General features: G+C 44.7%; 1 protein-coding gene across 1 annotated transcript in view; it reads right to left on the bottom strand.

Moving 5' to 3' along the window:
• Positions 1 to 9,170: 9,170 nt before the first annotated feature.
• Positions 9,171 to 27,557, bottom strand: part of CAMKMT (calmodulin-lysine N-methyltransferase) — a 392,335-nt gene continuing 373,948 nt past the window's right edge. Inside the window, exons 10-11 of the mRNA XM_082643141.1 lie at positions 17,734 to 17,865; positions 9,171 to 12,064 (exon numbers count right to left, since the gene is read on the bottom strand). Coding sequence (XP_082499267.1) covers positions 11,987 to 12,064; positions 17,734 to 17,865 — 210 coding nt within the window. The 3' untranslated portion in view covers positions 9,171 to 11,986. The remainder of the gene's footprint in view (positions 12,065 to 17,733; positions 17,866 to 27,557) is intronic.

The following is a 27,557-nucleotide window of genomic DNA, read 5'->3' as shown; positions in this document are numbered from 1 at the left end:
TCCTGTTGATCTCTAACAACCCTTGGCCAGTCTTCCTTTTCCATGGATCTGTCTCATAGGAGGACATGCTGTCTCCCCTCTGAGTTTATAAGCACCGTGTGGGCAGGGACATCACCTGCCTTGTGCTCATATTCCCATGCATGGGAAGGACACGCCGTCAGGTGTGTGCACTGTTGAATCAGGATGGCCCTCCTGGCCCAGGTAACCATGTGAGGCTAACGAGTGGTTTCCAACACTTGGATTCCCCCATTTCTGCTCTTTTCCCCAGGTCTTGGGCCCCTTTACTTCCTCTAGGTTCCCTGTGTCCTCTCCACACTGCCTGCTTTACATCCCCACCCGCACTCAGGCCTGGCCTCAGATCTTTCACACCAGGGACCCTGAGAGCATCACCTCTCCCAGAGAAGCCTCATTTTGACAGTAACTCCTGCCTTGAGCTGAGGGGAAGGTGGTCTGTTGGTGGAATTTCAGTATCAGTGACACATTTCTTTCCCACCCAAAGGCTTTCCTGTGCTCCTTAAATCTTGCCTCATAGGCGATTACTTGCTCTGCATCTGTGGAGGTCACTGGGGCCTCGGGACCAGGACAGAGGCCAGTCTCTGACCTCCTTGGGTCTTTCCCTGAATACCCCCAAGCATGCCGGAGGCCCAGGAAAACAGTATGAACGGAAGGCTGGGGGTTATAGCCACAAATAGAAATAGATTTCTTTCTTTTTTTTTTTTTTTTGCAGTACGTGGGCCTCTCACTGTTGTGGCCTCTCCCGTTGCGGAGCACAGGCTCCGGACGCGCAGGCTCAGCGGCCATGGCTCACGGGCCCAGCTGCTCCGCGGCATGTGGGATCTTCCCGGACCGGGGCACGAACCCGTGTCCCCTGCATTGGCAGGTGGACTCTCAGCCACTGCGCCACCGGGGAAGCCCCAGAAATAGATTTCTTATCCTACAGCCCCGTCCTATCTAGCTACTGTCACCTCTCACTCTGAGAGAATAAGAGGATGTCAGGAAGAGCCAATCTGGGGGGCCAAGAAGGCATCAAGATATGAAGACCCCCCATTCCCAGGTGCCCATAAATGTGCAGAGCATGAAGCTGAAAGTAGAGCATGTGGAGGTGCCATCCTCTCCGTGGTTTGTCACCCTCATACCTCCACACATCCCGTTACGGGGGCTGGGGGTGGGGGTGAGGTAGATTATTAAGGGAAGAGGGCTTACAATTTTAGAGCAGAAGGTTCAGACTTCTAGGTTGACATCTTCACCTGCAATTTTATGAGGAAGCCACCAGCAAATACTGTTAATTCTATGGCGTGTGCGCACACACACAGACACACACACACACACACACACACACAACTTTGAATCAGTTTGCTCCTCTTTCCCCCGTTATCACTCATGTCCGCAGTCCACATGGCCACTGTCTTTCACCAGGACCACCGCATTACAGGAGCCCCCTCACTGGAATCTCCACTTCCTCTGAACTACTCCCCATCCAGCATTGAGTGATCTTTAAAAAATGTCTCCCTAACTGTGTCATTCTCATGACTCCAAACCCTTCCATGGCTGCTCACCACACTCCAAATGAAATCCAAACTCACTAAATCCCGCACAGGCTGGCTCCTGCCCATCTCACGTCCCTCCTCACAAGGCCCCAGCAACACTGGCCTTGCTCTCATCCTCGAAGTCCGCAGGCTCTGGGCCACCTCGGGGCATGCCGTCCACATTCCCTCTGCCTGAGCCCCTCTCCCCACTATCGTCTCTTTGCATGACGGCTCCTTCTCACGACTGTGACCCCTCAGAGAGGGTTTCTTCCACCGTCCTGTCTGAGGTAGGCCCCTCTATTACTCTCTACCAGTAGGACCCTACCTGTTTTTCATTGAATTTACTACAATTTATAATTATTTTACAAATGCACTGCCACATTTGTTTATTGTTAACAATGCAAGCTCCTTGTGTGGAGAGCAATTTTGTCTTTCTCACTAGGTCCCAGCATGTCACAGGGTCTTATTCACTATTAGATCCCTAGCAGCTAACAGGGTGACAGAACACAAAAAAACATTTATTAGTGAATAAACACGGAGGTGCTCAGTCCCCCACTGTTCCTTTTCCCCCAAAGGGGGTACCTGAGGCAGCTCCCTAGCATTCAGCCTGGGGCAGAGCAAGGTGAAACATCAAGGTCATTCTAGAACCTCATAGGAGAAAGTCTCCTGAGAAGTACTAAGTATTTTCTAGGGCCACGCTAATGTGGGACAACTCTCTTGGAAGTATCAGAGAATTCCTATTCCCTGAGGTGATCAAAATCTCTGGCCCTGATTGATAATAGAATGTTTTTATCTTGACTGCTTCAGAATTTAGCATGAAATGGGAAATTAAATTATCTAGTTCAAAGAGGAGGAAACACATGTCCAGAAAGATTAAGTAGTTTGCCTAAAATGACCAGTTTGTTACTGGGGGGAGCCCAGGCTAGAATCTAGTTATTCTGAGTCCATTGTACTTCCTCCCGCAGCCTATTTTCTCTTGTGTCTTCTCCTAGGAGCCTGCGAGTGATCTGCCTTTGCAATAGGCTGGTTTTCTGAAGGGTGAATGAGGCCTGTGGGACCTGAATCCTGTTTTTGTTTTTTTTACATTATTAGTCACTATGTAACTCAATATGTTTTAGACAATGCATTATCTCAAAAGTTTTGGTACTTCAAGGTACACTTAAGGATGCAGAAAAGTACCTCAGAGAGAAAACATCAAGATTGTATCAGTTATCTATTGTTGTGTAACAAACTGTCCCAAAACTTAGTTGCTTGAAACCACCATTTATTAGCTCATGATTCTGTGAGTAGGCCATTTGGGCTGGACTCAACTTGGTAGTTTTTATGCCAACTCACCTGGCTCGCTCACATGCTATAGTCAGCAGCTGAGTCTGCCAGAGACTGTTTGGTCCTGGATGCCTTTGCTCACATGGCTGGAATGATGGGGATGAGTGGGCTACACATCTCCAGTGTCTAGCAAGATAGCCTGGGCTTTTTCACATGGTAGCTGGTTCCAAAGGCATCAAGAGAGAGCAAACCCCAATGTGCAAGTGATTTTCAAACCTCTGTTTGTACTCATGTTTACTGACATCTCATTGGCCAAAGTAAGCCAAATCAAGTTCCGAACCAAAGGATGGAGAAATAGACTCCATTTCTTGATGGGAACAGCTGCAAAATATTGCTGCCATTTTTTTTTCAATCATAAGGGAAGAGTCAGATAAACTCCTTCAGTATCATATTCATATTGAGATTGCTGAAACCACCCTATGGTTTATCTAGTCTGCTGGGGGGTGGGGGAGGGAGGCTGTAAGTGTATAGGGAAGAACAAATCTGACTCCATATTAGATCTCTTTCTTTTACTTTAACCTTTGTATTCTATTGCTTTTGCTTCCAGTTAAGAATGTTCCCTATAGCCTGAAATATACCAGCTAGCCCGTTCTCAAGGTATACCTTTAAGGGTATAACACTTCTCCATTCATACAGAGATTAAAAAGTTGCAGAACAGAGAATAACATTTGTCTTGTCAGAGGTTTACAGGAACATCATGGCCTGACCTACACAGCATTCTTACACCAAGATTATGACAGCAAGAAGTGTGCAACAACCAATCACGCCCCTCCCTCACCTTGCCTTTAAAAATGCTTTGTTGAAACCCTTGGGGGAGTTCAGGTTTTTTGGGGGTATGTTCTCCTTGCATGGCCCCGCAATAAACCTTTCTTTGCTCCAAACTCTGATGTTTCGGTATTGTTCGGCCTCACTGCGTGGAGTACATGAACCTGTGTTAGGTAACAAAAGTAGGGGCTAGAAGTAGCCTGGCTGTGAGGTGAAGCCAAAACACTGACAGCCAGGGGAAGGCAGGCTGGAACCCCTTAGACCTCTGTCACCCAGCCTGAAGGTGGTCTCCCAGGGCCTGAAGTGGGCTGAGCAGGAGTAGCTGGGCAGAGAGGAAAGGCATGGGGCAACTTGGGAGCTGTGAGCTGCTTCATTCTGCTCTCTCCTGGCATCCTCAGATGCTGCTCACATAAGTGGTTTGGCCAAGAAAAAAGACACAGAGCCTGTGCCTTCCACTCAAAACATAGGCCAATCAGGGCTGTGGCCTCTGCTCCTAAAAATAAAGCCCGTGAAGGAAATGAAGGCTAATGCACCTGGAGGTGAAACCACAGGTCAGGTGGGCAAAGCTTTTAAATGGACCGTCTTCCATGTTGGGGACAGCATAGTGACATTTCCCCCAAGCTCAAGGAGAGCTCGGCCATCAGAAGGCCGATTGCAAATGAAGATCGGGATGGGCTGAGCTCATTTTCTGACCCTGCGTGACAGAAACTGCTCAAGTTCCAAATTTCTCACATTGGTAGCCAGCAAACAATTAAAAAAAAAAAATTGGAACCTAACTGACAAAGCCCTTCTTCTAAATTGTGGAGGCGATTCTCACACAACAAACCAGTATTTTCAGACCCCTCCGCCCCATTCTGCCGATGGACCTGCCTGGGACGGAGCGGTGACAGTGCCCACCGGGAAGGCAGCGGGGGGAGCTTCCAAACGAGGTGAGGGAGGGCCACGGCTCGGAGGCCTTTTTCTTGTAGCTCCAGACAAATTAAAAACCTCCTTACCGGCCATTCATTCTGAGGAAGCCTCTTCCTTCCTCCGCAGGGGGTCTGCAGTGTTGGAAGGAGATCGGATTCTGGAAGGCTGGGCCTCCCGGAGCTCTCAAGGAGGGGGAGCCCGCAAGAATGGAGAGAGAGGCCCGAACCCTGAGGAGATTGGCAGCCAGGGAGTGGGGGCAAAGTGCAGCCCAGGTCACTGGGAAAAAAGAAAACTCAAAGTAAGGGAGTGAGGGAAAGTTCCACTTTCAGCCTCCTTATGAAAGGAGCCTGGGTAGAGAGGGGCGGGAGAGCCCAAAGGAGGGAGAAAAGGGAAGTGAGACCTGGCCGAGAGCAGGAGAGATTCTTGGGGGTGGGGTGGGCACAGGCTGTTTGAAGGAGCTCGGGCAGGCAAAGGGGCCACCTCTTCCCGAGCTTGATTTGGAGAGACCTGGAAGCACATTGCCTGGGACTCCCAAGGAGGGAGGGCAAAATGCCCTATTAAGCGTGGGACGAATTGATTTCCCAAAGAAGAACAGCACCATTTCCTCCAAATGCCCTCTCCAGTCCTCCTTAATCTGCCCTGGAGGCAGCAGGTGACCTCTGCACGGGCCCCTGGAGGCGCCTTTGTTCTGGAGCATTCTGCAGCCCGCCCTGCCCCCACCCCTTGCACCTGGGCAGCAGCCTCCAAATGCACTTGTCCATCCCTGGCTGGCTCGCGGGGAGGGATGGGCGGATGCCTTTGTATGTGAAAAGCCACGAGTGCTCCAACTCTTGTTCTCCCTTCAGCTTGCCACATTGGCTGATGGTTTTCCTGTTCACTCCGACGGCCACAGAAACCTACTCCCAGGAAAAAATAGTTTAGCCTGCAATACTTTATCTGGTAAGATAAGTTTGTCACGTCACGGAGGCTACCTAGCGGGCCGACCCTCACTATTTATTCATAGCCAGGGCCCTGCTCGGCCCTAGCATCCCCAGGTGTTCCCTGCTGAGTGCTGAGTCCTAATCCAATCCCTCTGAGGTTTGCTAATTTAATTGTGTAATGGTCCACACCTGAGACATTCCCGTAACTATCTTGAGGACATTACTTAGCTTAAAAGACTAATAAGGGTATTAAGGCAGGGACTTAGACATTGAAAGCGTTTACCATCTCTAAAACCTGAGTCAAGCAGAAGAAAACTGAAGTGGAGGGGCGACCTCCAAGTTAGAAAAATCAACAAGAAGTAATTAAAGTTCTTGCTGAGTGAGTCTGAAATACGTATTTAGCCCTTGTAAATTAAATACCCTGGGTTTTTAAAGAGCGATTTCCCCAAACATCTATTATTCACATCAGTAGGACAGACGGTAAAACCACTGTAAGATTTATGGAAACTAAAAGACTTCCTATGCTAAAGGTTAATGAAAGTGTAATTCGAATCATGAAATCTTTACGTGTCGGCTCGGTTTACACCGAGGGCTCATTAAGGATGCTTTTGGTACGGCAGCGGCCCGTGACGTCACAGCGGGTATTTTAAATGGGCGGGGCCAGACTGCCCTGCATGTAATTCTTTAAAAATATAAAAGCCTCCCTCTTTCCTCCTCTGTCTCTCCAGCTGTAACAACTTCACCGACTGCCTTGGTTCCACCCCGAGGATTTCACTGAGAGAACACGTTAGAGGGAATCAGGAAGCAGAGAAAAGGTCACAAATAAGCACCTCAGGAACAATGAAAGCTTTTCTCTATGCAGCAGTGGGAGAGTTGCTAGAAAAACTGGAAAGGTATTAATCAGAAGTGGCTATAAATCCTCTGGAGTTTTGCTCTTATAAAACTCCTCAGAGAAAGTCTTGAAGGAAATGCAGGTCAAAGCCCAAAAAAGCTCTTGATCAGAGATTGCTGGAGGAAAATCTTCCCAGACGCCGTTTAATAGGCAGCAATCACCCCAGGAGTGGGGAAGCCAAGTACGCTTGAAACATGGTTGCAATTCCTAATAGGTCTTGTCACACTTAAGGCACTGCAAGCTCCATCCAACGAACAGCTGAAGCTAGCTGGCGATTCATAAAGCCAACAGTTTAAAGTTTATTATGATGAAAGCACTTAATGACAGCCATCGCTAGGGGCCCATCATTTATAAAGCTGTGCTGAGTATTAGGCATGTAGCATGACCACCAATTTTATGTCACAATTGCTACCATAAAATGACCTTTGGTGATTTTTGCTGCATGTGGTGGACAGCTCTTCCTTCACATTAGTGCTCTGTGGCTTTCTTTGCAGACTATTATGCTGTCTAAAGCTTATTTGGCACTGTCGTGAGCCTCAACCCTTGTTATTACCCCGAAGGCCTGTCTAAAAAAAAAAAAATCTCATGCTCTATTACGCCACTCCAATAATTTACAGTTCTTACCAGCCTTGGTTTGTGTAATATTTGAATGCAAATATGCTTTACCACTGCATTTTATTTAAAAAGAAAAAAAAAGTTCCCATGCCTCTGGCTAGGGCAATATCCATTTGATGGGAGTTCACTGAAATCAGCCTCTTATTCCCTGGTCAGGTCTCACTGAATGTGTACTCTTTTCCTTGGTCGGTTAAAAACACCTCCAAAAAAAAAAAAGAAAAGGTTAATTAAACTTTCCTTGCAAAAGAGGTTTTTGTTTTTAAAGATCCTATGTGTGATAAACCCACCTAAGGCAGAAACACTAATTCTTATTTCCCTACATCCAGTCCCAATGCAAATTTACATCTAACATTATTTAATTAGGATTCCATTTTCCAACCTGCTTTGTTTGTTTAGTTAGAAAGTGTTTGAATACACGGCCACTTTACCGCTCCGATGTAAACTGCTGCTGAGAAAGTGGTCTGTCCATGCTACACCACCTTTAAATTGTGTATATAATTTTATAAATGATATAAAATCTGCTTCTAGTCCCCGAAAAAAAATATATAAGCATGGCACACTGCAATTTTGGAAGGACGTAAAATATGTGATTTCTGCTGGTACCTACTGTATTGGGTTTAATATAAAGCTTTTTTCAATAAGGTAAATTGTTACATGACAAACTCATCTTCCACCATTATCATCTGCTGTTTGTGTTTAACAACAGGAGTCCCGCTCTAACAAAACTGTTGTAATGGCTGTACAAATTACTCAGCTGAAAGCTTTTCACCAAACAAAACAGTATTAATCAGCAGTTCTTATGAAGGTGCTAATTAAAAACAATTTTCTTCCTCAGTTTGCAATACTAAAGCCATCTTCACTTGCACAGTTTCCAATATACAGCTACTGTATTTGCTCACAATTCAGGCCCTCTATTAACTATTGAATCTCCTATTAGCCATTTTATTACATTTCTGTTTACAAGCTTGTTGACATTTTAAAAGTCACAGTATGATCTGTTTTATCTATTAAAAAATGTATTAATTGAAAAGTCAGGGGGACAAAAAAGGCAAAAGATAGACTCCAAATGAACAGACGTCCAGGGCAGAGAACAGAGTGAGCATTTAGTCACAGCCTGGGCAGTAAGGTTTCTGGGTAAAATGAAATCTGAGAATTAAACGTGGCATTTCAGGCTTAATGGTTTGTTAAACACCAACGGGCTGCTTCCTAATTTGGAAATAGTCCACTCAGGAAAACATATTTGCCCACTGTCTAAATTCAGTTTCTAAGGAGACCCAGTCTGACTTTCAAATCAATCTTTCCTCTCTGGGATACACTCAGCCTAATTTTGACATTTCATACAGTCTGAACTCAGGAGACTTTGATCTGGGGTGGGGAGTGTACCTGGAATCTGGAAGCAGATTGAGGGTCTAAACAGCCTTATCTTCCCTGTGAGTGTGTCTACGTACACATGACTCCCTCCCCTGCGTGAGCATTCTGCCCCCTCCCCCGAGTCCACTGCTGGACAATGCCACCCAATTGCTTGGCATAGATTGGAAACAAGTCAAATGCTGACTAAGCACAAAAGCCCCATGGAAGCTGTGTTGAGGGAAGGGGACAGTCCATTCCTATTAAAAAAGAAGAAGCCTAACCCTTAGGAGAAGAAGGTATGCCCCACGCTGATAGTGGAGAGAAAAAGAAAAACAAAACACCCGCTATGTCAACAATCTCCTGCCTATGGTATTAAAACCAGGTTCTTCAACTGTCAAAAGCAGTTAACTAGTTTAGGAAAGACACCTGGCTGTTGAAATAGGGCTCCAGAAGGCCACTAATCCTTCCATTCACTCAGTTAACTGCTAGATCCCCCAAATTGATTCAACAGGTATGCAGTGGTAAATTCAGCCCATACTGAAGCCAAAGGGAAAATCAGCAAGGGGCGGGCAGCTCTTCTCTGAAAACACCGGAGGAACCAGCCAGAAAAGCTTTTATGGCCCGACAAGTTTTCTGCTGAATAAATTACCCTACCCTAATGGAAGTTACATTTTCATGCTCAGTCAAAAAGTCCACAAAATACACAATTTATACAAAATAGCATCAACCTCTTAGGTAGTCTTTTCTAGCACTTTTATCCCAATTCACAGCATATGTCTTGCTATAAAATAAAATATATTTCTTATAACCAACTTGTATGTGGCTGTTCATATCACCACATTAGAACTGACCATGGGCAATGTTAGAAACATTCTCACATCCAACCAAATCTATTTAGTATGACAAAAGAGATTTGTGAGTTTTCTCAGAAGATACAGGTACACAGGAAACAGGAATACAGTAATAATTCTTATGATTTCAGACAGGCTTTGTTTTGAAACAAACACAGGCACAATTACACAAACAATTATGAAATGGGGCATTTCAATTGCAATTATGCAACCCAATACCGATGCAGAGAAAGAATTCTTAACCATAAAGTTCAAAAGAAATGTAAGTGGATAAACTTTCTAAAGCAGCTATAATTTTTTCCCCTCTCAATATTGGCACTTTGCCAAAATTTGAGAAAATAAAGACATTTTTAAACTATTCAATAATATACAACATTAGTTTCTTACAAACTTCCAAAGAGCCTGGACTAGTGACATTTCCAGGTAAGGGTCCCATAAAGAGCAAATCTATGAAACCCTTAACATTCTACAAAAGATTCTCTAGGTTTTAGTCATAATGAACATATTTCTTTACTCAATGTCTTTTGGTAGCACAGCTCAATTCTTATACCCTGTCTCCAGCTTAGGTAACTGTACACACTATTCTCAGATGTTAAGAAAAAACACACTACTAATTTACTTTTTAAAATACAATTTCTTCCAGCAAAATAAACACTGGATTTCTACACCCACAACACACAAATGTAAACTGAATTCTTGCCAATTCATGTATTTTCATGAGAAAAAAATGGAACTATTCTCATGGTTCTGATGTTCTATATTTTACAAGAAAAAATAAGAACAGGCGATCTTAGATGCTACTGCAGGGATGGGTTTTCTTTGTCTGGCAGATTTAGTTGCAGGAAGAAATCATTTCTCTGTATTTTCACCAGTATAAATGGAACTACCTGTGTTGCCTTTTAAAACGTTCCGAATTCTGATTTTTTAAATAAGAAAATATGAAGCCAGTGTGCAACCTATACAGTCGCCAAAGGAGAGCTGCCGCTAGCTGAACTACTCAGCTAAATGGCTGGTTTGCATTGCCCTGGTCTTTATCTAGCACTGAGAATAGACTGCTGTTTTATCCAAAGAGGAATAAATTGCTGTTATTGTGATGTTAGCCCATCACTTGGCATTGCAATTCAAGTTTTTGTGAGAAAGAAATGTATGATCTAACTGCGACTTGACCTATGCCTTCAGAGATCCATCTAGGTGCTCTAATGGAGCAGAAAAAGTGGTGAATACAAGAACATGCAAACTGATGGTGAAAAATTTGTTTGATGATAGAAGTGAGCAGAGAAGACATCTGAGAGTCGCTGTTTTTATGACAGCTAAGTTGGCTTAACATGCAAAAGGATTCGCCCCCAGTTTCCCACCTATCACTTTAATTGTATCACGCTAAATACATGCTTTGCCTCTACTAAAGATAGGAGGATATATAGCTAACCTACTAATGACATTACTGTGAAAGTGGACACAGATGATTCCTTACAGATAAACATCTGAATTTCCACAAAAGGCATTAGAGCATCTCCGGGATGAACCAGGCAAGGAGAGGCTTGGGTTCCCTGCAGAAAAGTCATTCTCTCTTAATCCTAGGTAGCACATATGAAATGTTTACCATACACTTGCATTGCTGCACAGGACTATATATACTTACTTTCAATCAGATAATTGTGTGATTGAGTTTTTTAAAACTTGCCCTGGTTGCCATCTCGTTTGATCAACCATTTATTCAAAATGTCCCTGGAAAGGACCTCTTTTGAAAGAGGCCTGGAGAACAGCAGTAGATTTGAGCCCTGATAAAGGCTCACTTTTCATCCATAGTCAGAGCCTAAATGTGCTCTTCTTGTACCTAAACAGATAATAAGCACTCAGCACACTCCTCCTCCTTGACACGACGCATTGAGACTAATCACACATAATTGGAGAGGAGGGGCAGAGGGCTGGCCACGCTATTGTGTCCAGAGGACAAACGGTCAGTTTATGAGGCTTTGGGCTGATGTAGTCATTTCTTATACATCTATAGGGAAAAAAACATCCTGTTTAAAAGAAAAAAAGAGAATGGGTGAGAGAGAGAGACAGCAAAACAGAGATGGCAGAATTAATACAATTAATTTGAGGGTGATCTGAAAGATTTGCTTGCTTTCTTTCTTTTTTTAACCAGGAAAGAATCATCATGTTTGCTGGGTTGGCAGATGAATGACCACCACTAAAATAGAACAAAGACCAAGATATTTTCTAAAGGGGGTGGGGTGGGAATCACCAAAAGAAATTCTGTCTCAATGAGAGGGAAGAATATTTGGGTGGCTCTCAAGTCCAATTCAAATCTCACATAGGCCGCTTATACATATTTAAAGACAAAAGTTTGGTGCAGGGCTTCCCTGGTGGCGCAGTGGTTGGGAGTCCGCCTGCCGGTGCAGGGGACACGGGTTCGTGCCCCGGGCCGGGAAGATCCCACATGCCGCGGAGCGGCTGGGCCCGTGAGCCATGGCCGCTGAGCCTGCACGTCCGGAGCCTGTGCTCTGTAACGGGAGAGGCCACGACAGTGAGAGGCCCGAGTACCGCAAAAAAAGAAAAAAAAAAAAAAAAGTTTGGTGCAGGAAGAGCAACAAGCAGATGGAATAAAAGAGGAGTCCAGGATGGCTGCGGAGTCACGTGGGTGAGGACAGGTGGACCCCGGAACCCACACATGGAATGTTGCAAAGGCAGTTGGGGCCCATGTCCTGGGGGCTTGAAAATCTCAGGGAGCCAACGGCTTACTGCATATTATACCCGTTACAGATTTCTGTTTTTGTGAAAATACTGCCTGTGCACTGGATGTTTTCTTTGTCTTTCCAGCAGCTTAATCTTCTATTCATCTTTGGTTAAAATAAGCAGAAGTGGGTAATGAAGGTTTTCTTCATATATATCCTGGTTTTCCTTTTTCAACTGAAAAACAATAATAGAGGAAAAAGGGGTAAGGAGACTCCAATTAGGAATTTTCACCAATCAATTTTAAAGTTGAGTAGAAGGAAGACTTCTTACCTAAGTATATTGTTCTGGAAAAATAAAGGACAAAAAAGCAACTCAAAGTGGTCCTCAGTGGCAGTGACAAGACAATACTATGTATCAAGTTAGGATTTTTTTTTTTTTTGGTGAGGGGGTAGGGTGTTTTTTCATAAATAGCCAGGCTGCTTTTATGACCTCTGTGGACTCCGAGGTACTTCAGCACAGGGAGAGCTGGGGGCTTGCTCATCTTCACCAGACCAGCCATTTGGCCTAGAAGTTTCTGCTCCTGGTCCTCTCTGCCCCCTGCCAGTGCCCCAGGAATCAGGCTGGCAGGCGTTTCAGATCATTTGGAGACCTGGGCACAAGGGACAGACTGGTGGAGCCTAAGACATTTCAAAGGTTCTCCAGCTGCTTCCTAGGGGTTTCAGTATTAATGATAAGTAATTCAAGCATTGTTTTCTCCGAGGAGGAAAACAGATTCCAACAACAGGAGCAGCAAGCTTTGATACTATTCAGGTGGAGTTCTGAGGGCCTTCCCATGATAGACGTAAAAGTCCAGTCAGAGTTCTCAAATCTAAAGTACACTTTTCCTCATTCAGCTAGAATAATTTTGAGAATTGTATTTATATTTATTCTAGCAAATAATACATTGCTATCTATAAAGACAAAATTGCTATTTTGGAAGCTGGTGTTCTGGAGCCAATTGTGAATTTATTTTTGGATTTATAAGGATCAGAAATAAATATTTCTTTTAATTTTACATGGAACCCATTCCTTTATTGTTTCAGATCAGGCAAACATCCCACCCCACCCTCCCCTGAATCTAAATAAATGGCTCCAGCATGACACTTTCCTGCATTCGTAGGTCTGGGGCACGTTAACTTGAATCTTTCTAAAGTGCATGTTTCTTCTAAATCATATTCCCAAACTGTGACATGCCCTCACTATTAAAGACAGCAGCAGTGATCCTACTTTTCCTTTTCCTCTGGGGAACATAAAGCCAATGCAGTCTCTACTTTCTAATCCATTTTCCTAAGAACTGATGGTGGTACAATCGCTGAAGTCACTCATTCTGTTTTCTTTGATGGCGTTTGCCCTTTTTAGAGATGGTGAGTTGTCTATTTAGAAAGATCCTCATGAATTTTTGTTGCCACCAAAGTAACGACAGTGTTACTCCTAAACACACATCTGTCAACATCTCTCGATTTAATCTAATTTTTTTAAATGGCCCAGAAGTGGCTTCCTAAACCTCCCAAACCAAACCCGCTATCACCGGGACTACCGCCTGTAAATACGTTTGTTGCCAGTTGCCCTAGTGATAGAAGGAGCTCACTGAAATATTTTACAGAGGGAAGAGGGGGCCAAGCTAGCTAAATTCTTCCTCTGGGATTGGGGATAAGGGAAAGTTGATTACTCAGTGTGAGTCAGCTGACCTCCTCACTCACAATGCACTAATATACAGAGACTCAAATGAGCTCTTTATAAAGTCCCTGAGGTAATATGTGGGATAAATAATTCTTCGGTAAATATGGGTTAGAAATCACTTTTACCTTGGATTCTATGCTGACCTCTGGAGGCCAAAGCAGAGGCTTCCTTGTTAGAAGAGGCCAGGGGCCAGCCCCGTGCTGACTGTGAGTCCTTCCAGCTATAGGAAAGAGCCGACAACCCTCAAAGGCAGCCCTACAACCCAGCACCAGATCACTTCCGAATGCAGGCTGTTATGTGAGGGTACTTGAACACACACAAAGCTGTTAGGAAATACTGGCTTCGATGGGGGAACGTTATGTGGTTTAAGAATAATTCCATGTACCCAGGCTGTACTTCTTGGCCCAATTAATAATTATAATTTTAAGAAATAAAAAAGCACCTTGAAAACAAACAAACAAAAAGCAAATTGTGAATAAAACAATTTTCCAATTTCATAGGTTAAAACAGGGTCTTTGAGGACTGAACTAAATTATATAGCTGCTATTAGTGGCGTTATGCTTTACTTCATAATTGGATGTAACATGCTCAGCCTCGCCACAGTGCGAACAGCAGCAGCGGGAGTGAAGTTCAGACTGTTTACCCTTTACAGTATCCACAATTATCAACAGCACACCACACAGATTATAAGAACCAGCCACTTGTAATGTGGCATTTTGAATAGATAAGCAGAAGTGCAATATGGCCGTGCTTTTAACACAATGTACTGACTTCACAGCCGAGCCTGAGCCTATTTTCATGGCTAAACACATAAATACAGAAAATAAACACACGGGTGGTTTTGCAAAAGTTAAAGAAAAAAAAGGAAAAGAAAACTATGGCATGCAAAATTATATTTCAAAGAATATTTGCATGACTGAGAATATTTTTATCAACTCATTTCAAGCCAGCTGTAATCTCTAAGTCAAGTCTCTAGCTTGCTAAACAATTGGCTATCTTAATATCCTAAAGGTTTTGAGCCCTAACACCGGGGCAATGCATTTGATTCCTAGCCTGGAGGAGACCAAGAGGTTAGGTGGGAGAGGGAAGTGTGTTCTTTTTCTCCCCGTTGCCTGGACGAACAGAAAGGCAATATTTTAAAAACACGCTACACCTTTGGCTGCCTGGCTCCTGAGCACAGTGGCTGCATGGTGTGGGCACAATTTAACAAAAGCACTGGCAGAAAAGTGCAGAATGGCACCGTTTTGATTACAGGCTTGCTTTTTAACGGAAATAAAATTTCACAGTTAACAATGAGAGGTGAAAAGTTTAAGAGGCAAAGCTGTTCCTCCTGATCATGACTGTTAATCAGCTTCATGGGTGGTTGCCTAAATCTGCAGATTTTTTTTTTTTTACCTTGCACTACTGCCAAGATTGTAACTAATTTTTTCCCCTGTTGTAAGAGGAGGGGTGAAAAACTCGGCATAGAAGGCAGCTGTGTATGAGTGACGTGAGGCAGTAATGCAGAGGGCAAAATTAAAATTCATGAATCTCTTCACAACCATTTGTGTAACAAGATTAAGACGGGACAGCGGAAAAGAGCGGCATTATCAGGCGTCTTACAGTCCTCCAGCTGGTTACGCCCTATTCCAACACAGTAGGGCTAAGAGGATAACACGCAGCCTGAAGGAAGACGCTGCTCCTCCATTTGGGAGCAGGCTCGTTCCTGGGACCATGGGGGTTTGGACAGGGATGCAGAGCAAGAAAGCTGATTGCCGCTCAAGATGGAAAACTTTTAAGCCCCGGCTGTCAGCACGCGGCAAACAAAAGCGGCCACGGTGGAGGATCCCTGCAGCCGCGCCGGCCCCTGCGCATCCCCGGAGCCCAGGGCGCGCGGGCGGGAGGCGAGCAGGGGCCGGAGGGGATCGCGGTGCCGGCTTCGGTCTCCGTCCCTGCGCCCCCGTGATGAGCAGTAGGGCCCGGCGAGGACCAGGGACGCTCCCCACTCTCTGCAGCCGGGCCCGCGGCTCTGTGTCCGGCCTCTGGTAGAGATCCTCTCCGGGCATCGTCCTCTTGCAAAGGAGACCTCCCTGTGCGAGCCAGAGTTGGGTCCTCGGGACCCCTCTCCGTCCAGTCAGCACACGGTTAAACCTGCTGCTGGAGCAGAAAAGCCGGGCATTCTGTGCTTCTGGTACAGAAGGGACTAGAGGCATTCTTTGGCTAGACGCGGGAGGACAACAAGCCAGCTGAAATTGCCCTCATCATGACAAATATACATCATGGGTGCTCGTTTTATACCATCTAGGTAGGGCACCCCAAGACTGCAGAATATTCCCCTAGGGCTCTACTTCCTGAGAACAAAATGCAACTCTCACCTGTCACAACAAGTACCAAAAGAGGAGGGGGAACTATTCCTTAGTCCAGTGTCAGCAAGGTGGGGAACTGAACTTTGAAGCAATTACGATGAGATAAACACTAAGGCCACTTCGTTATTACGGAAATTTATTTTTGTGCGACCAGTCAATGAGACTCTGATTATTTACAGGGTACTGTGGGTATGGTGCACAGTATAAACCTAAGAGTCATGTTTAGTGATTTATAAAACGTGCCATGCTTAGCAGGGTAGTGTACAACATCGGAAATAAAAAGAGGAGGTTGCTGCCCACTAGGTGCTGACAATCTAAAGTCCTAGACAAAGAAGAGGTGGCTACTAAGGACTTGAACGCCTGGCATGACCCAACACACTTCAGATCTTGCAGGAGGAGACAGAGGGTGTCAGGCACAATGCTGACATTTTCTGCTGGTGGAGAAACCCTCACCTTTGCTCTCCTGAGCTATGACTGAGAAACTAAAAGCATTTGTCCTTCAGGGGGAAAGTGAATGACATGACATGAAGCGGCCGTCAGCTGATCCCTGTAGCTCTAGCCCCACCCTGGAGAGAAGGCTGTTTTCATCCCTTTGTGTAGAAGAGCCCAGGGGGCCAGGAGAGACCCTTCCCTGACCAGGTAAAACCCTCCTTTTGTTCTGGAGAGGAGTTGAAAAAGGGAGAACATCATTCTAGAGGCAGGTAAGATTTGAATAACATGCCATTCTGTTTTTATTTTCTGATTGTAAGCAAAAGGGCCCAATTCCACCAGTGAGAGGAAGTGATTTAACCCTTTCAGTTCACAAAGCATCATTTTTTTTCCCCCCAGGAGCTTAAATGGAGCCCTGGAGACCCGAAGAAATGAACCCATTTCCAGAAAGTGAAGATTTCCTTTTTATTGCTTAGAAGATCAGATCCACTTTGCATATAATTTTTCAAAAGTCAACACACTTCTACATTATATCATAGTCCTGGGTAATAAAGAATGCTATTCACATCTTCCCAGGAGAAAAATAAGGTCAAGGCTTTACTTTTCTGTGGTCACGACTTGCAAAATTGACAAGTCAAAGTCTGTTGCCAAGGTCAGACTAGCTCAGAGAAGGGAGCTTTCTGTACCGCACAAAATTACAGAAGAAATACATGTTATTCTAGTAACTGTGATATGTATTAGCAAACGTGAGATTCCTAAAAAGTTTTCGGTGGAACGCTGGCCTCTCAGTGTCCTATATTGCTCTATACCTATAAATAATAAAAAGGCTGATAACATTGCTTTATGTAAGCAAGCTTAGAATCACTCTCAGATAAGTGCCTTTGACCTAAATCTTGTAGCGCCTCGATCTGACATATAACCCCACAACTGTGAAATTCTGTGAGATTTAACAGTCTCAAACTGCCAACTGACCCAGCCATAAAGCAAGCAGAGATAAAGATTTACAGTCTAACATGATACAATTAGACATTCACCTTCTATTTATTTCAGTGCAGCTAGGCATTTAACCTACTTAAAAGCTGAAGGTTTTTCATTAAAATATAAATGCTTGTTTATCATTCATTCTATGCCACCTCCCCTGTATCCTACAAATTAGTCTATTATGAATGAAGAGATTAGTTAGTTTCAGAGAAAGGAGTAAACAGGAATGGTTTCTGTACAATCCTTCTAGACATGCAAAGATAAAAGATGGCTTTGCCACACAAAATAATCAGATACAAATAGCTGTTGAGAAGCAGCACACCTAAGGAGTCCTTTAATCAAATATTTAGGTTACCTGCCAAAAAGACCATGATCTCTTCAAAATGCAATGCGGATTAAAGTGTTATCTAACACAAGCAGAAAACTAACCTTGGAGTGGAAGTTTGAAATGTGTTCATCATAATTTTCATGTCTTTGGATGGAGAAACCAGCTTTTTCAGCTAGATTGCAAAACTGGTTTAAAGTATTCCCTCGGCGTGGGGCGAATACCATTGCTTTCCCCTAGAACATTAAAAAGGAAATTCACACATTTTAAAACTGGAAGGCAACCAAACATAACAGACATTGGTCAAAGCATTTAATTGTACTGCTCTCAGGTAGAAAACTCATTTGTCTTTAGACGTCCACACAGGATGGGCATCCACAGTGAGAATAATTTCAAGGACAGATATACATCAAATAAGAAAAAAAAGTCATTTAAATGGTGAGTTGCTATGTTTTATCATTTTCAAACAATGCATGTAATAAACAATATGGAACTCAACACTGGTTTTCTGTACAATACATACCTCTCTTGGGTCCACTGGTTTAAACCATCAACTAGATTTTAGAATAATGGGTCCAGGGCAGTGCCACCCACCTTGCGACTCCTTAGCAGCTGCCAACACATCTGCAACACAGCTCCAGAGCATGTGGCCACAGATGCCTGTAAATGTTAGTTTATTGTGCCCTGGAAATTCAGTACCAAGAAATCCTCCACAGAAATAAGTAACCACAATCCATTTCAGTTCTGCCACCAGCCTTTTCTGTGACCATGCTGCCAGAGACAGAGCTACAGGATCTTGATTTCCAACTTTACTGAATCCTTCATAAGGGTCATCGTTATGGCCAAACAGTTCCTCAAAGTTACTCAAGTGATCACTTTTTTTTAAAATTAATTAATTAATTAATTTATGGCTGCATTTGGGTCTTCGTTGCTGCACGCGGGCTTTCTCTAGTTGCGGCGAGCGGAGGCTACTCTTCATTGCAGTGCGCGGGCTTCTCATTGTGAAGCACACGCTCTAGGCACGTGGTCTTCAGCAGTTGTGGCACGTGGGCTCAGTAGTTGTGGCTCACGGGCTCTAGAGTGAAGGCTCAGTAGTTGTGGCCCATAGGCTTAGTTGCTCCGCGGCATGTGGGATCTTCCCGGACCAGGGCTCGAACCCGTGTCCCCTGCATTGGCAGGCGCATTCTTAACCACTGCACCACCAGAGAAGTCCCCTCAAGGGATTACTTTTCAAAGGAAGTAGTAAAATGAGGGCAATCAAGCTTTTCTAAACTGCACAACCTTATCAGATTGTTGTAGTGGGGAGAGTGGGAGGACTTGAATAAAGTATATACTGGATTTCAGAAGACTCTCTGACATGAAACTCTAGAGCAACCATTTGCTAACCACTAGGTGCATGTGAGTTTTTCTTCTCCCTTGTAGATGTGCACAGAATGGCTAAACTTCAGAATCTTCTTTTTCCTTTTATTTGTTTAAAAGATGACTGTATGCTTCTGTTAATTTCAGGGTTATACTTCACCACTATGAAGTACCACTTCAGGTTTTGAGGGAATCATGAAAATATATCCGTTTCTTTTTTTTTTAAATAAATGTATTTATTTTATTTATTTATGGCTGTGTTGGGTCTTCATTGCAGTGTGCGGGCTTCTCATTGCGGTGGCTTCTCTTGTTGCAGAGCACGGGCTCTAGGCGCATGGGCTTCAGTAGTTGTGGCTCATGGGCTCTAGAATGCAGGCTCAGTAGTTGTGGCACACGGGCTTAGTTGCTCCACAGCATGTGGGATCTTCCCGGACCGGGGCTTGAACCCGTGTCCCCCCCATTGGCAGGCAGATTCTTAACCACTGTGCCACCAGGGAAGTCCCTATCCCAGTTTCTTTTGATAATTGGTTTACCATTCATACCTGCCAACTGTCTATTGAGCATCTGGGACGTGGCAGACACTGGGATAAGTGCTCTATATACATCCTCTCCTTTAGTCTTCAAACAACCCAACAAGGTAGAGATTCTCAGCTGCACTTTACAGAATGCTCAGAAAGGTTGAATCACTGGCCAAGATGACACACCAGTAAATGACTGGAAACTGACCTGACTCCAATGCCAATGCTCTTTCTACTACACGACATTGCCTTCTTATTAGTAATAGTGATGATAATAATAAATAATAAAAGCTACCACTTTGCTAGGTGCTTCACAAGCCTTCCCTTTAATCCCCTCAACAGTTTTCTCAACAACGTTGTACGGTAGACATTACATTTTACAGATGATTAAACATGCAGTGAAGAGTTTGAAGAAGAAGGAACCGTGTGGCAGAAAGGGGTCTGGACTTAAAGGGGATCTCCACCATAAAACACGGTGTCACCTCAGGAAAATCAGGAAAAAAATGTCATAGAACTGCTGAACTAGATGGACCTTGGAGATGACGTGAGTCCAATCTCCTCATTTTTTCAGATAGGAAACTCAAGTTATCTTAGCTGACCCACTGAATTTTCTCACCCATGAAATGGGAAGAACAAAGCCTCCCTTGCCTTCCACCCCCGACCCTGAGCAAGTTGTGAGGGTAAAACAAGGTACTGAACGTGAAAATAATTTGAGAAACAAGTTTATATAGATGTAACAAAGACTAGGAGCATCTACACCACCTAACAGTGCTATAAAAATTCTATCAACTCCCTCTCCTTCTCTCTTCCCCTCATTTAGCTGCAAGAAAACACACTGATACACTGTCCTGGACATCAAGTGTTTTCATACTGTGTTTACATAGACATGTATACACTCAGGCACATAATTACAGCAGCACCAATCATGCCAGTAAACTTAAGGTTCTGTCAGCTTTTCCAATATTAATTGCTATTTTCAGGCTGTTTTCAAACTTAGCAGCAAAAATTCATTTTGATGTGAAACTAGATATAATGCATGGTCTCAGCAAGGGAGCAGAAGTCTCCATAAAACAGAAAAGAGGGAACACCAGTAGGTCATTCTAGTCTTTTCTAAGAGCTGATTGCCGTTCTCGACTCTTGAATAATGGAAGTCATTTTATTTTAAAGTCACCTGCACACATTGTCTTACCGTTACAATCAAAGAGTTGATTTTTAACAGCTATTATCTAAATTATGTATCATAATGTTTACAGGACTAAGGGGTTGTGGTTGGGTTGATGTTTGCATTCACAAAACACATGCTGCCCTCACCCCAGCCCTTTGTTGGTTAGGGTGAGCTGTAAGGTGACTGCAGTTGAGCTTGTGTCTCAGTTTACCTGTCCTTCTGTACCCACCGCACCTAAAACACCAGCCCTTCCCCATCCCTCCCCACCCACTCTCCCTGCTCTAGTTGTGTCCTTAGCCCTCATCACCACTGGCACACATCATAACCTTGTTTGTTATTGCCCATCTCCTCCAGCTAGAATGTATGCTCCATGACAATGGGATCTTCTAATGTTTTATTCACTGCATTTTCTCAGTGCCTAGCACAGAGTAGACGATCAATATTTGTCGAGAGAATAAAGTAAATCTAGATATTGAATAATCTGAAAAACACAAGTCTCTGGGAATTCGAAGGCCATGTTCTATTGCTTATTCTTTAGAAAAGATTTTCTCCAAGAAGCTTTTAGAGTCAGCGGCTATAATGGGATTTCAGAGGGCAGCTTTCTGTGCACAATACTGTCCCCACAAGAAAGAGAAAGAGCGAGCAGTAGTTTTAATCCTTAATTACTCAGTTATGAGTTTCAAAATGTTTTCTTTTTCATTTCGTTGAATGCAGACACCTTTGAGATGTGGATTAATATTTAGGAGGAACAATAGGACATTATCCATTCACTCAATAAGCATCCACTGAGCTCTACTGAGTGCCAGCATCTGCCCCATAATGAACGGTTTTAGAAGCCCCCCATATCCCCAGTGGAGGAGGACACTTTGTCTGGTACAGTCAGAGGAATACATCTTACAATTTAGGCTGCAAAAATCAAAACAAGAAAAAGAATATAGATTTCAAATTAGCCCATCACTTTAGAAAAATTATTTTCAATTTACCAAAGCACAACTTTCTAAGCATTCACAGTCACTGAATCATTTTAAACTCAGAATGAACACTCAATTGAATGTAAAATTTTGACTGATGAGCAGAAATTTGAGAGAATTCATTTATCCCTGGAGAGGAGAGAGGAGTAGTTCCACAAAACAACAATGATATTGTTTACATCGTAAGCTCAGTTGTTATTTTGCTAGACTAATCTATACTCATATATTAAAGGGTGTGTACGTCTGGAAAAAATAAGTCTTCTTCAGACTTATTTTACAAGTAATATGCTACGCCTTTTTCATTTCCAGGCAATAAACTATTAAATACCAATTACATGTTTAAGCTTGTGTTTATTTTCTAACCATTTCTTTACCTGGTTTCTGAGATGCTGCCTTTGTCTGCTTTCTCCCCTACATTTCCCTCAGTCTCTCAGTCCCCGACCCTGGCTTATTTTTTTCCACCTGTTCTTTCATTGTCAGTAGTCCCCAGGGCTCTGCCTACTTTTTCTTCATGTTTTATACAGTTCTAGGTGATTGTACTGAAGTCCACAACTTCAACTATCAATTATGCATCAAAAACTCCCAAGTACATAACTGCAGCATTCACCATTGTCCAGGGCCCGCACCCAGATTTTCAGGTGCCTACTAGAGCTCTCCATGGAGATGTTCTGAAAGTACCTTTAACCCATTCTGCCTAAAATGGAACTCAATATCCTTGGCCCAAACCTCTACACTTCCCAGGGCACTACCCACCCACCCATCCACCCATCCCTCTCTCTCTCTGTCTCTCTCTCTCTCTCTCGCTCACACACACACACACACACACACAGATGAATACCTATTAAGTACGCCAAACAATTCTATACCCATCACCTTCAAAATGAAACTGGAAACCAGGAAATCGTGACATTGCCTTTTAAAACCCTTGTACCTTATTCTATCCCCAGGGAGGCACTCCAGAAATGTTTGTTGAAGGAACCTGTCAGTGAACACCCATTCAGTTCCCTCTTCTCCGTCTTTAGGCCTTCACTAGCTCCTAACTGAACAAGGTAGAAGTTGGTCCACGGTAGACCCATGAAGAGCCTTGCTGCTTTCAAGTTCTTTCTTATTCCAAACCAGCTTTTATGCTGGCCAGAGTGATCTTTCTAGGATCCATACACTGCTCAAAAATGGCTCTCTATCTCCATTTCAATGGCTCTCTATGACCCACATAATAAAGTCCCGTCTCTCCATCATCATGTTCTCAGCCTTTCTTAAAGTGGTACCCAAACTAACTCTTTAACTTCATCCCTCACCCCTCCCCAACCCGAACCCCAAACCACACAGACACTCTTACACTCCAACCAGAGCAAACTCCTGCAAACACAACATGCTTTTTCGTACCCTCCACCTGTGAGCACTGTCCCCTCCAACAGGGACGCTACTTTCTAGTCTCCTTCCTCTGAGGCTTAGAATGGCCTACTTACTATTCAAGAACAAAGTCAAATACTGCTGCGTCTACGGAACCCTTCCACAGGCAGTTAGTTACTCTTCGTGCTGTATCCCTAGTACCTATCATATAGCATTATAATTCCAAGGAGCTTGTGCATTAATCTGCCCTGGTAAACAGTGAGATTCTCAAAGTGCTCATTATTCCTCTTCATACCCCACAATCCCCAGCACAGTGCGAGGCTCAATAAATGTTTGTTGAATCAAGACGATTTCAAATCTCGGAGTATCTCACGTTCTATAGAAGGGGCCTCCCTGGTGGCGCAGTGGTTGAGAGTCCGCCTGCCGATGCAGGGGATACGGGTTCGTGCCCCGGTCTGGGAGGATCCCATATGCCGCGGAGCGGCTGGGCCCGTGAGCCATGGCCGCTGGGCCTACGCGTCCGGAGCCTGTGCTCCGCAATGGGAGAGGCCACAACAGTGAGAGGCCCGCATACCGCAAAAAGAAAAAAAAAAAAAAAAAAAAAAAAAAAAAGAAGGTGTAAATTAGAAAAAAAAAATCACACAACAAATAAAAACAGCACCAGGCCCTATATGATCAACTGCTGGGCTGTTATAAGCCATTTTGCACTGTCCACCGTAATTTCATCTGTGTGTATGTTACATCTCCATGACCACATTATAAATTCCTCAGGGGCAGAGACTCAGCACTGGATGAACAACTGGGTGGACTTCCAAGAAGAACTTGTAAGCGCTCTTGTTCTAAGGGTCTTAAAAACCATCTGGGGGCTCTCTATTCCTGTACCTGGAGGGCCAGGTATGGTGGAACACAGCTCCTCACGCAGAACAGAGGAGGATTTGTTGGGCCTCTGACCCAGCAAGCAGACAGGAACCAAGGGTCCTTCAGCACCATCTCAGTTCATGCCACTGAACCCACGCTCACAAGGCACTTCCCTGAGATAAGCAAAAACAGAGGTTTGTACAGATGGGTGCAGAGATGCTAGATTTTTTAAAAGATGAGGAAATATGTTAGTAAAAAGAAAGTGCTCTTCTAAAATGAGAGTCCATGGGCTTCCCTGGTGGCGCAGTGGTTGAGAGTCCGCCTGCCGATGCAGGGACACTTTATTTTATTAAAATAAAATGAGAGTCCATGATTTACTTTTTTTTTTTTTTTTTTTTTGCGGTACGTGGGCCTCTCACTGTTGTGGCCTCTCCTGTTGCGGAGCACAGGCTCCGGACGCGCAGGCTCAGTGGCCATGGCTCACGGGCCCAGCCGCTCCGCGGCACGTGGGATCCTTCCGGACCGGGGCACGAACCCGTGTCCCCTGCATCGGTAGGCGGACTCTCAACCACTGCGCCACCAGAGAAGCCCCATGATTTACTTTTATAGCACGGCTGGCATGTAGTCAGGACTCCAGGAATCTGGCAGTTACTACAGAAGGTTAAATGAATTCCACAGTGATATTTTTGATTTTTTTTTTTTCTTTTTCTGTACGCAGGCCTCTCACTCTTGTGGCCTCTCCTGTTGCGGAGCACAGGCTCCGGACGCGCAGGCTCAACGGCCATGGCTCACGGGCCTAGCTGCTCCGCTGCATGTGGGATCCTCCCGGACCGGGGCACGAACCCACGTCCCCTGCATCAGCAGGCGGACTCTCAACCACCGCGCCACCAGGGAAGCCCGATATTTTTGAATTCTTGACAAAGGTTAGCAGCTATAACAAGCCGGAGATCTGTCCATAGTGCATCCCCATCCATCTCCTCATGGTCCTGAGTAAACTCACACTAACTGGCTTGGCTCCCCTCCTGCCACCCAAAGCCATTTCAGAGGAATATTAGTAGATGCCATTTGTTGCTTGTCACTTCTGGACTGAAATTCAACTTGTAGGCTTGTGTGGCTGTATTTTAAATTACATCTGGGTCCTCTGATATCAGACATGGCTGATGGTCTTTAAGGAACACAGCGATAGGGGGTTACCTGTCAGCAACAAGAAGCCACTCACCGGAGGGAAAGAGGTGCGGGAGAGGAGGGACATGCTGTTTCTTGGAATGAGTAAAATGTACTGATTTCATTCCTTTTTAAGATCTTTTCTTTTCTTCTTGTAAGTTTGCTAGAGAGTCCCTTGTAGCATTCTGGCAGGAGTCAGATGTTTTGACAATGTCTCTCAACCAGTAAGTTGAGGAAAGTTTCCATCTGGGACAGGTAACAATCATTTCCTCTTGACATTTGGGGCTTCCTGTAATGACTTTCCAGGCATGGGTGCCCGTTTGCCTGAGGATCTAGGCTCAGCCCTGGGATCTGATACTGTTCCTGGTCAAGCCAGGAGCCCACCCTGGTGGCTAAGTTCTCTCTCTGAGGGCCACCTCATCCACGACCCCCAATATAAAAGCTGAAAAGCAAGGGGAACCCTCCCCTCCCTCTACTTTCTTTGCTTCTGGATCCTCTGACTCCAGACAGCAGAGCTGCCTTAGCTGGAAATCAAGGAACCATACTCCCCAGTAATGGCAGAAGTCATTTCTTCCCAAGCTTGACACCTGAACCTTTGTGTTGCAATGGTTTCATTCTGGCCACTTAGTATAATTTCTCTCACCTTACTCGGTAGGGTTATCTGTACTAAAAAGTGTCATCTTCATCCAGGTAGACAATCCCCCAGATCTCTGCAGAGCCTGCAGCAGGTATGCAGGACACGGGTGCAGGGAACTGCAGCAGGCCCAGTTATGTGTAGAAATCGTCCAAGTCCAGGTTGAGAAAAAAAATTTTCCCCTCCTGCCAACCATTTCTCTGAGAACAGTTTTTGTGAAGAGCCCCCTATATTCTATACTCATCACAGCTGGACAGTCTCCCTAATTCTTCAAGGTAATAAGAGCGAACACATATTCATTCAGAGTCAATCATGTGCTAAAGCTTTCCAATGCACTGGCTTGTTTACCCCCCATTTTACAGATGAGAAACTGAGGCTCCGAGAGATGAATCCAGTAAGTGGCTAGATAGTAAGAACGACAAGTTTTGTATGCAGGTATTTCTGACTCCACCCACTGATACTTTGCCTTCAGAAACTGGGCCCTCCTATGAATTCGAAGCATTTGGCTAAAGTGCAGTTTTTTCTGAGCACCCTGAGAACTTGTTTTGTCTCCATTGAGTCTGCTGAGCCCTGAATTACCAAGAACTCAGGATCCTCCAGTGCACCTGCCCAGGTTGTTTCTCTGTGGGTCTCTTATGGCACCTTTAGCCTCTGGGCCACAAAACCATGGAGAAGTGGTCTAGGCTCAAGAAAACATTACAGCATCTCAAATTGTAATAGACTAAAACCTTTAGTGTTATCTTAGTCTTGGACTGTGACTTCCACACACAGACACTCATCAGGGGGAGGTCCTTTGGAAGCAGGACAACAGCCCTGAGAGCTAAGAAGAAGAGTGCAGTTGTCCGCTGGATGTCCCAGAGCTCTGGGAACCCTCCCAGCCCACTGGCATGGGATAGAGAGCTGCTGCTGTTCCCTGCTGAGTCCAGGTGACCCTTCCTGGGTCCATCTGGGTGGAGGCCCAGGGAGTGCAAACGCCTTGCCTCCCCAGACCTCCCAATGGGGATGGGATCCCTGGGTGGGAACTTCAGTATGTCCATGTGCCATCCACAACTGGGATTCCCCCCTTAGGGTGGACCCCTGACCCCTTAGACTAGAACACCCAGCAGTCTGAGCAGGGCTGCAGGACAGGAGGGGCCTAAGCGAGGTCCCCTCCCCTCATTTCTAATGCTGCATTTTGATGTGGGCCCCTCTGACTTGGCCTCCCCACTCCTCACAGAGCATGAGTAAGTACTGCCCACTCTAGGGCCCTGCCTCATCCTTCCCCGAGTTAAGGGTGAGTATCAGCTGTCAGTAGGAGCACGGCTGTCCTCAGAGGAGGCCGCTGTGTGGAGCCGCACTTCAGACTAGGGGCAGCGTCGTTCAGAGTTTAACAGAGGGTGCAGGAGAGCTGCTAGACATTCCAGTTCAATCTCCATGTAGATCTATTCATAGCTTGGGCAGTTTTCTCTTGTAAATCGTTCTCATGATTTACAATAGATCCTATGTAAATCATGCAAATCTGCTGCAAAATGGAGTATTTGTCACAAATAGGCTTTGAAGGGGTGTTGGTGATGAGTGACGTACTGTTTGTGCACTGTGAGGTCCAGGAGTCCTTGAAATTGTGTTTACGTATCATAGTATTCCTAGGAGCCTTTACGTCCAAGAATCTCCGTCCCCTCTCTGAAAATCCTGATCTTGCAAATGCTCACGAGAACCACCCAAGGCTAATGGGGGGATGAAGAGGCCCCCAGTTCCTTCTGCCCTCAACTTGGGCTGCTCACTCAACCACGACAGCTGCCATTAATAGCTTGGTGCATGCCCCTTCCTTGCCTCCAGACCTACTACCCACCTCACAGAGGGAATTGAGAAGGCCAATTTAATTTAATTGATTACCACTTACAAAGCTGTGGTTACTCCTCTGAGAGGCCTA

This window comes from Mesoplodon mirus, assembly GCF_964341445.2.
Source record: "Mesoplodon mirus genome assembly, chromosome: 14".
In the NCBI taxonomy this organism is placed as follows: domain Eukaryota; kingdom Metazoa; phylum Chordata; class Mammalia; order Artiodactyla; family Ziphiidae; genus Mesoplodon; species Mesoplodon mirus.
This window is presented reverse-complemented; position numbering and strand designations above follow the sequence as displayed.